General features: G+C 51.5%; 4 protein-coding genes across 4 annotated transcripts; all 4 read right to left on the bottom strand.

The window, feature by feature from the left end:
- Positions 1–493: 493 nt before the first annotated feature.
- On the bottom strand, positions 494–2,063 carry TRV_00664 (uncharacterized protein; the record flags this gene model as incomplete). Its single annotated transcript, XM_003025121.1, has 4 exons — positions 494–1,063; positions 1,138–1,515; positions 1,624–1,765; positions 1,828–2,063. The coding sequence occupies 4 exons, from the start codon at positions 2,061–2,063 to the stop codon at positions 494–496; spliced, it is 1,326 nt and encodes a 441-aa protein (XP_003025167.1).
- Positions 2,064–2,795: 732 nt separating this feature from the next.
- On the bottom strand, positions 2,796–5,597 carry TRV_00663 (uncharacterized protein; the record flags this gene model as incomplete). The annotated part of the gene is made up of 2 exons (XM_003025120.1): positions 2,796–5,306; positions 5,457–5,597. The coding sequence occupies 2 exons, from the start codon at positions 5,595–5,597 to the stop codon at positions 2,796–2,798; spliced, it is 2,652 nt and encodes an 883-aa protein (XP_003025166.1).
- A 1,424-nt stretch (positions 5,598–7,021) lies between these two features.
- TRV_00662 (uncharacterized protein) lies at positions 7,022–7,732 on the bottom strand (the record flags this gene model as incomplete). Its single annotated transcript, XM_003025119.1, has 1 exon — positions 7,022–7,732. One exon carries the CDS (start codon positions 7,730–7,732, stop codon positions 7,022–7,024), a length of 711 nt encoding a protein of 236 aa, XP_003025165.1.
- A 253-nt stretch (positions 7,733–7,985) lies between these two features.
- Positions 7,986–9,662, bottom strand: TRV_00661 (fungal specific transcription factor, putative; the record flags this gene model as incomplete). Its single annotated transcript, XM_003025118.1, has 3 exons — positions 7,986–8,163; positions 8,227–8,329; positions 8,420–9,662. Coding segments are annotated over 3 exons (1,524 nt in total), but the record flags the coding sequence as incomplete, so codon positions are not given.
- Between the last annotated feature and the right edge of the window lie 362 nt (positions 9,663–10,024).

Raw genomic sequence — 10,024 nt, 5'->3', positions numbered from 1 at the left:
ATATTTTTTTATTTCATTTTTTATTTATTTTTTTAATCTATTTAATCACATTGATTTTTGGGGTCATTTTCATCCCGACCAGCAGCAAAAGAAAACATCGGCGAGTGGAATTGCTTTTTGGCTCCCCCAGACCTGAATGAAGCCCCCTATTATTCGTCTTATCTAGTTGCTGGTCTATGAAGCGGACATAGGCTCTGGGAGTGGGTGGGAGGGGAGGGGGGGGGGAGATATGCCGACCAATTCATGTATATAGTAGTATAGAAGGTATATACACACGCAGACAATAGCCCAACGAAACGCTAGATGTAGGTACAAACGGACATCCGTACCATGTTCCGGAAGAGCAAAGCAGTGGGGGTATTTCTCTTTCCGGGGGACACATAAAGGGGGGGAGGAGTGGAATGGAATGGAGATCATTAATATTTATAGACGGATGGGGGATGCCCGTGTAGACAGCAAAAAGGGAGAAGACCAGCGGACGGCTCGCTCGGGTTCACGCATGAGCAGCAACGCTGGCGGTTGGGGGTTCATTCTCACTACGAGACAGAGCGGCCTTCTCTAGGTCTTTGGACAGCTCGACAGTGGTGGCATCATCAGAGGTCCCGCCGGACTCCTGTGTCTGTTCCGTAGGTTCGGTGTTTTGCTTCTCGTTCAGGCTGACGGGTAGCGGGAGGGTCTTCCGTCTGGTCTCCCCCTTGACGCTGCCGTAGATATCTATCTTGTCGTCGTGGATCACAACTGGGCCCTTGACAAAGTTGGCCTTTCTGGTTGCTACATCCTGTGCGGCCCCTTCGCTGTCCTCCGGCTGGTCGGCGTACTGGCCGACTCGCTCCATGGAGCCAACGAGGGCTCTCGCTTCTTCATCCAGGTTCGGCATGTCGCCAAAGTCCCAGTCAAGCTTGCCTCCGTACCGCTTCGGGATATTCTCTTCATCCATAAACGATGAGAGCGTCTTCTGCACCTCGGCGGCAGTGAGTATGAATATCTTGGACGTTGTGCCGGGGTCAAACCAGCGCTTTATCCAGCCCCAGACCGTGGGGAAGAAGACTGGAGCGCCAATAATCTAGTAGAAGCAGTAGCAGTGGTGGTTAGCAAACAGGGCATCTCGTATACCAACCGTCAGGTGAACAGACTTACAAATATTCTATCAAGGGTCTCGGGATAATGTGCAGTGGCCAAGGTACTTGCATCCTGCATATGACCCTTCAAATTCCAAAACTGCTTCAGGCCAACGCCGGTTATATCAACAATATTCGTGGTATTAACTATAGGCACCTCTGGGTTTGGCCGGCTCAGGCGTGAGCTCAGCGGCAGCACGAACCGAACCATGTTCTCGTACAGCGCAAAGAGACGCAGCAGACGCGCCGGCACCTTCGACGAGGTATGCGTCGCTGAGGTAGCAGTAGTGGCCGCAGACGAGGAGTAGGCCGTCATGTTCTTGCTATTTAGGTCCTTGATGGTGTAGACATAGATCGGTATGCCTCTGCGATCTCGTCGTCCGGTCCATTGCGGATACTGTTGACCCAATGCCATGTAAATATACATCAGTCTCTGTCGGTCCCACGAAAGGAAAGACACCCGTAGTAGTAGTAGTAGTAGTAGTAGTAGTAGTAGTTAACTGACCACTTTGCGAGCTTCTTCGTACGAGTCTACGTCGAAGTTCTCGTACAGCTTATTGATCTCGTTGTCCCTCCGCCAGTCCTCCGTCGCCTGGAACTGGCCCAGGGCGCCGTTAACATCGAACCTGCGAGCTCGGAGGAACCGTCTAGACAACTGTTAGCCATGCCCCCGTTTCATTCTGCTTGTAGATTGAACGTATGAACGTACAGCAAAGTCGAGTCGTCGTGGCTCGCCGCCTGGCCGTCCTTGGCCGGCGTATATATGTTGCGCTCTACGCACTGCTGCTTAAAGGCCTCGAGAGCCTCCACCTGCTTCTCGGACAGATGGTTCAGATGGCCGGACAGGGGATCGGACGCGCCAGCACTCGCCGTCGACTGGTTGGTTTCCTGCTTGTCGAGCTGCGGCGCCTGCTTGGCCGTGTTTGTCGTGTCTTCGAGGGACATTGCTGGTGTAGTTATTATTATAGCTCTTGGGTGATAACTATAGGTTAGGGCGGGTTCGACAGCGGCTGGCGGTACAAGCCAGACAGAGGAAACAGACTGCACAGGCGGACAGAGAGACAGTCAGACAGGGCCGGTCGGGTCAGGGATTCGCGATGCCGGTCATTTAAGTATGCGAAAGAGAGAGAGAAAGAGAGAGAGAGGAGAGAGAGAAGAATCTCGGAGTCGCAAGTCTGCTGGTACCGACGGCTCTTTTTTCGTCCGGAAGCCACGGCTTCAGCGCCTTATGTAACTTGACCTCTAGGGTTGAGGCTGGGATCCACGGTTGGGTTGAATCAGGCTGGTCAGGTAGCTGGCGAGCGGGTAGCCGGTGGGCAGAGGATGGGCTCCGTCGAGAGCTATACGACGCGGGAGGCAGAGTCATCGCCAGGGACGGCTGGCCTGCAGTGTCCCCCGGGGTTGGATGCTGGTCCTGGGATCAGGGGCTAGCTATCACAACGCCGACGCCACAAAGCCCGGCCAGGCTGGAGGGGAGCTCCTAGTAGACTCGGGAGGGCTATGGAACTATGATAGAACTATGGAGAGAGTGCATACGGAGGAGTTCGGAGAAGTATTATATGTTCTGACTTCATTCTCGCTATGCAGTTAGATATAGTTTTTGATACCCCTTTTCCAGCGACTCTGCAATAGATGTATATATATATATGTGTGTGAATAAAAAAGACAATTACTGATTTAATCCTCAGTGATGTCACCGTATTCCCACATTCCTCTTCTCTCCTGCTTTGCTTCGTCCTCCAGCTTGCGAAGGTTGGCCAGCGTATCGCTGCATGCGCGCTCCCACGGCTTCAGCTTGCGAGGGACCATCGCCAGACCCTCACGCACCACCTCGGCGTTGATGCTCTGCTCCAGGTTCTGAGAGGCAGAGGCATCCAACAGAGTGACGTATAGGACACCATCAGCGGTGTGGTCGACGTTGGCTACCAGCTCCCGGTCGACCGTCTGGCTGGCCAGGAAGTGTATGGCGTCCTTGAGGTACTCCGGGGAGGTAGGGAACTGCAGGAAAGACATAGCCGCATCAACAGCCTGTGGCTTCAGCTTCTGCTGGGAGAACTGGGGAGCAAGCGGCCGTAGTCTGGACCATGGGACCCTCTCCGAGTTGCCGTAGTCAATATACACGACATCGGACGCCTTAGCTTCTCGGTCGTTGCGCCGGACCTTAGCACGGTACCACTCGTTATCCTCCGAGAATCGAGCGGCAACCAGCTCTCCAGCCTTGGGTGGGCCATCAAGGGGCTTGTCGTTGGCCTTGTTAATGTGGAACGCTCGGAAAGAGTCCATCAGCTCTGTGAGACCGGTGGTGCCGGCTCCGATCTGCTGTAGTTTCAACTTGCCATCCTCATCAACGTGGGTGAGCATCACGTCACGGTAGTCTCTCCCTCGCGCGGGTGCCTCTGTACTAGTTCCAGCGGCACCACCAGCGGGTGCTGGAGCGCCTTCATCATCCTCCGCATCCTGGCTGGGATCCCAGTCGCGCCAGAGACCCTTTCTGGCCTCCTTTGCCTTCTTCTCGGCTGCAAATAGTTCCATTCCATGGCCAGACTGCTCGGCGGAGTAGGCGTGGACTGTTGCAAGACCTTCCTCCACTAGCAACTTGGCAAAGTTCTCCCTGTTGACGTAGAGGGTTCCGATAAAGCCACCAACCTTGTCAATAGTCTCAACATCAATCTCAACGTCTCTCTGCATGCATCTACGGTTAGCAAAGTCGTGGGCCTCCTGCCCGAAGGGCTCGGACTTCTCATTAGCGTTCCTTGCAGACTTGGGCGCCCGGATTCCAGAAAGGACAAAGGTGAGCTTAGCATTGTCTCGTGGTATCAGGACAGTGAAACGCGATCCAGACTTGACAAAGTCTACCACGCCAGAGACCTTCTTTTGTCTCTGAAGGACAGAGCATTCCATCTTGGCCTTCTGGACGCTCTCGGAGTAATCCTGGAATTGCTTGACCTTGGGAGGCTTGGGAGACCACATGCCTTTCTCCTCCTTCTGTGCCTTTTCTTCAGCGAGCAGGAGAGCATCATAGTCGGGGGATCGGTCATCGTCGTCCCTACGGTGACGGATGACGGACGCATAACCGGCCTCTACCAGACTGACGGCCACATTGGCATTGCCTACCAAAACAGTACCAACCTCTCGTTCCTCAAATCCTTCAGACGCAGGCTTCTTTCCGTTGATGGTGACTTTGACGTGCTTGCCAATGAGCTTCTTCCGGAGAAACTCTTTGGCATCTGCTCCAAATGGCGCCTGCTTGGGGTCTGATGGCTTTGGCTGTCTAATACTGCTCAAACTTATCTTCTTCTCAACCCCGGCCTTGTTTCTCAGGAATATAGTATCCGCGTTCAGTATCCTGCTAACCACTAGATCAGTATCTGCAGCCGCAGCGGCAGCTTTGGGAGCAACGTGGCTAGTAAATAGCCCCTTGCGAGCATCCTTGGCAGACTTCTCTGCCTGTCTAAGGATAGCCATATCTGCTCCTAGCAGCGTAGAATGATGGTCCGCACATCTTGCGAGGCCAGCCTCCAGAAGGAACTTGGCAATATTTCCAACAGGATGTAGAACGGTACCCACGAGCTGGTTCTGAGGCGTCAGTCCGAGTAATGTGACCTTGACCTTTCTTTGCAAAAGTCTCATTTCAACGAACATCTGTGCCTGGTCACCATATGGCTCGCCCGGTTGCTCTGATCCATCAGACGGGTTCACCCGCTTGGTAGCTGGAGCACGAATGCCAGCTGCAACCACCAGTGTCTGCACATGTTTCTTGGGAGAGATAAGCAGCCGAATCAGGAACCTGTCACCGCTCAGGACCTTTTCCACCACGGAATCAATTGGCGTCCCCTTCAAGCCCTCAAGCAGCTCCTGTGGATCTTTCACCTCATATGCCATGTCAATCTTGTCGTCTCCCGCCCAGACACCCTTGGACTCCGACTTGGCACGAGACTCGAGCTCCCTCAGGCTGTTCAGCAGCACCGCTGCATCCTCGCTCTCGTCTCTTCTGCCAGCATCTTCTCGAACCTTGGCCCAGCCTTCGGAGACACAGAGCTCAGGTAACTCCTTGCCATTGGCACCGGGGACCTTCACGATTCCGTACTCCCTTTTGGCGCCGGTGGGGATGGCATACAGAACCTGGAACTGTACTACCTTGCCGACGAGGAGCTCACGCAAGAATTCCCGAGATTGGAACGCAAACGGCTAGTGGGAAACAATATTTGATCAGCAGCCGGTCTTGAAATAGATTATGTATAGGGAAGAGGCGTAGTTCTGTAGCTTGTCTAGGTGTGTTGCAGCTAGCATATTCAACAACAGCTTGCTGGTAAATTAACAGCAAAACGAAGAGCTCACCTCGTCCCCTTCTCGCTTCAGCCTCGGAGCAGAGACATAGGCCAGGCTCAAGACGCGTTCCTGGGCTGGATTCGAGACGTGGGTGAGCACCACTGTGTCCCCTGACAAGACGCTCTTGACTCGGGCTTCCAAAAGAGGCATTGTGTGGCGTGTGCGGGGGGAGAAAATAGCTGGCGAGCAGTGGCTTGTTTTTTTTTTTCTTTTTATTCAAATAGGATAACAATAAGTCTAGGGAAAAGAAGCAAAGCAGACGCTCGCTGAGTCGAGGTAGAGCTTCTAGGGGGAGTGAAGCCGGGGGGGAGTTGTTGTGTAGTCGTCGGTGTAAAGTGACCACGTTTTGGTGATTTGTGTGTTTGGCCTTTTTTGTCCGGCCGCAACTAAGGTTAACTTGCAGGGATGGCAGAGGGAAATCCGGGGTCAAGCCACATCGCGACAACGACCGCCAGCAGCGACGTCAACATCGTCGTCAACAGCTTCATCCCACGATATACGGAGTATGCTAAGACTACTTAAATCTTGCTGCCTTTTTCTTTCTTTATATATTTATTTTTGAAGATGATACCCAGTGATAACACACCCATGGTCCAAGGACATCTCGCTCAGGGGAAAAGAGCAGCCATGGCATCTTAGCTCGGTAACAGGAAGCTGATAACTGAGAGAGACGGCCTGTCTTCGGGGCCCATACCTAGTCTCTATGAAATAAGTCCAAAGGATGGCACTGGGACAGGGTTTTTGGCAGCCCTGGAGCTTCAGTCTGAGCCAAATCGGTCAATATAAAATTCGATCTCTCTAAACCGAGCCAGTTACACCGGCTGCAAATGCCATTTGGCCATTTCAGCCTTGTTCATGTGCATCGTCGATCCAGCAAAGCTCTGAAGGAAGCCATCCCGTGGCCGTTTTAACAACTGCTTCAAGGGTGACGGCACTTTAATCCATCTCCGCTTCGTCCGTGCTGCTGTCACAGCCGCACCCCCCTGTCGGTCTAATAACATCGTATGACGGGATGGATGGCGTTATCAAGAAGGCTTGGTACGCAATATCATCAGGCTCTACGATATTAGGGTCAGAGGAATCTTGGCTTTGTCTTGTCTTGAGGACTTGTGATTTTGATTAACTGCTATATTTACAGCCTGATGCGAAGGGGGGTATTATTTATTAGAAATCACAACGCCTCCCGTGTAAAAGAAAAAGAAAGAAAAGAAAGAAAAAGGAAAGGAAAAACAGTCGGTTATACTCCCGTATATATCTGTCGTTAGGGTAGAGAGACAAAGAAAAGAGAAAAAAGAATATAGAGAACTATAAAACAAGAATCTAGCTCAATAATTAATTAGAAACAATGTATATGGCATTTTTCTCGTAGGTTGGTCGCTAACCGCCAGATTGGATGGATGGATGGATGGGTAGATGGGGGTGTGGTAGGTGAAAGAATAATAAAAAGAAGTCCTCCGACATGCTATCCAACTCGCTTATTAAACGCCTCAAAACGCACCCTCCCGTCAATACACTATAAGGTATAAGAGAAAAAACAGTAACATGGTTTTTGAATGCTCGTTAGAACGTAACAATTATTGGGTACATGGGTACGTGGCATGTATATCCCCCGGCATCGTCGACGGATGAGGATGTACTTGCATCCCATCAAGAAGCGGAAAGGGGTTATACGTCATGTCCAGATAGGGCTGTTCTGGCATTGGCATCGTATCAGTGGTGATGGGTGGTTGTGGAGCGGCTCCACGGAATCGTTGTAGTATGAGACTCGAGTCTGGTTCTTGTTTTGTGTCTCTGGTGTCTTCATCTTGAGAGCTTTCCGTCTGACCAGCAGATGGTGTAGGTGTATACGAAGCTCCGATATGGAGGCCCTCAGGTAGTAAGGAAGCAACCTGTAACTCGTGGTTTTCAAGGTTACATATCCGAATGACCACCTCAATCACTTTTCGGACTTGCAAAGCCACGAGATAGGTTTGTTCCAGCTCGAGTAATGTGCGGACACATACTATCAGACAGTGGAATTCCCTGCTGACATCTGAATGCCGTCGCTCTGTTATATCGGCTATAAGCGTTGTTGAGACAGTCGATATTATGTGCAGACTTATACCGCTGAGGGTGGTTGCGTTGCCGTAGTTGGCTCGGTAGTCTTCCATGTATCGAGTGGCATCCATGGCATGTTTCACACAGATGAGGCGGAATTGGGGTGAGTAGTCGCTTCTTTCCGAGGCTTCTACGCCAAAATTCGCGAGAGGCCGATATAGTAAGATGACCGCGGCACAATATTGCATGCTACAACCAGTTAGTATGTGAACTTATCGCCCGACAAGTGGATCGGGGGAAAGGGCGCCATACTGCATAACTGAGACTGAGGGCGGTGAATTACTTTGATATTGCAGTGACGGGTCAAGCCCGCTGTACCACCTCTTGAGCCGGTCACCCAGCTCGTTGACCCGATTCATAGTACACTTATTTTGATTTCTGGTCGGTTCAGTTAGCCCCTTGTTTTTTAAGGGGAAACTGGAATAGTTGGCTAGCAGGTACTTACAAAGCTTCACAGATGAATCCGACGATTTCGAGCAAGCTGCTCCATGCATCGGCTAATCGGGCTTCCCATGTTGCTATCATCCCGCTCACAGCTGCCGTCGCAGCTGGTCGAGGTACTGTGACTTCTCCGTCAAGCCGTAAACAATACTGGCGGCCAAGGTAGAGCGACCACAGCCTGCATAAAGAACGTTAGCATGCTAGAATTATAACAAGTACGTCAATAATGCAGGGGGTTTACCTGTCGAATATGACGCAACCCCAAAATGCAATCGAGCGTGCCTCGATGTCCATTGGGGAGAACTTGTCTGTGAATGACGAGCAATCACGATGTAAGCCCAAATCTATAGCCAATCGGCATGCAGTCCCTGAAAGCGGGTCATCAGTTAAACCATTTATCCTCTGTGTCCCCTGTCATCGACAAGAAAACATACCTGTCAAAACCCAGCCTTTTGTGTCTTGGGAGAAGGCGCAATAAATCACTGATAACAGTAACAAACACTGGATGGTTGTGATTTGCGGGTTTTTCAACTCCTCGTTCACAAGTTTCGATGCAGCAGCGAATAGAGGTGGGAGTTCATCAGATGCCGAGAGTCCGGGCGTCAGTACCATCGCACGGATCTCAGGCCTATGTGAAATGCGAGCGGCACAAGCCATGATACAGTACAAAAGCGCCTTGCTGTAAAACTTTGTCTGACCCGTTGCCATATCACGAAGAAATGCGTCTTTATGAAGGACTTGAAGCTCGGTGTGTTGAAACTTCCAATAAAGATTCAGCAAGTACTCTTGGGTTTCGGCATCCATCTCGCAAACCTCAATCTTGGGGTTAGTAGTTGGGTATTCTCCCCATGACCGAACGATAGATGTTGCCACCGTGTCGGTCAGGTGTAAACTGGAGGTTGGACCGAAATATCGCAGCTGTCCGTTAGAGTCATAATTTAGCTGGTATCGCCCATCGCAAAGGCGCGCAATGATGTTGTCCGGCACCTTCTGCCGGAGCAGGGATACCGGAGATTCCGGTGGTGAGAACTGCGCAATCCCGCGAATTGTATGGAAATTTTGCGCCTGAGCTTTGCGTAGGGCCTCGCTCTGCTTCAGAGCAGCTTCTAAGTCGTGGATGCGTTGGTGTAACTCGCGAATGTGTCTCTTTGAAGAGGGGCGCTTGCGTTCGTCCACCTCCGGGCCTGGACAAGGGATTCCAAGTTTCTTGCATTTCTTGCAGCCTCCCTCTTCGAGCAGGCACTTTATCTTCTTGGAGCGGCAATTAAGACATGCCAGCGTATAGTTTGATCCAGTACCCTTTGTCGAATCTCTCCTTCCTTGAGCTATGGTTGACCGCTTCGGAGGTAACTGAGCTACTGATTGTCGTCGCGGCGGAGTTGGAGGTTCCAGGGCGGGAGTGGCCTGGATAGGGGGGTGGATAGAGGAAAGAGAGAATGGCTGGCGGGCAGCAGAGAAATGGGAAAGCTGCTCTTCCGGCTGCTGTTGCTGTTGCAGATGCAGTTGGCTGAAACTTGGAGGGGCGTCACTTTGCCTCGGAAACGCCCATGCCTGTTGACGTCTCTGAAGCGCATACAGGACATCATCTCCATCCACGACAGGAGTCGGGAAGCTGGGGATTGGGACGTTGCGAGGGTCCATTACCACTGTTTTGAGTGTGATGGCATTCTTTGGAAGCTGATTCCCCCTATATCGTGCAGTATCCGGTCCAGTTGCTATATAGTTATGTTGCTGACTATTGGCTGGTTAGATTAGTGTCGCAGAAAGGCTGTCCCTCAGTAGGTGACACCCAAAGATTTGAATCCCAGGGCCTTCTTCTCCCCGGGGAGTAAAGTGTGTTGGGGAGAGAATCAGCCGTTCTTGCGAAGGTGTGAAATACCTGGTAGATATTGTCAGGATGCTGATCACTAAGCCTGGGCCCGTTTCTTGACGCAAGGACCGAAGAAATTAGAACAGCAAGGGTAAAATTATATATTTATTGGTATGGAAGGCATGCAGCAACACGTTGGAAGTCTGCAAGTCATGTATGAGCACCGGCC

This window comes from Trichophyton verrucosum (assembly GCF_000151505.1).
Source record: "Trichophyton verrucosum HKI 0517 chromosome Unknown contig00064_1.f1.exp, whole genome shotgun sequence".
NCBI lineage: Eukaryota > Fungi > Ascomycota > Eurotiomycetes > Onygenales > Arthrodermataceae > Trichophyton > Trichophyton verrucosum.
The sequence above is the reverse complement of the archived record's forward strand: the minus strand, read 5'-3'. Positions and strand labels throughout refer to the sequence as shown.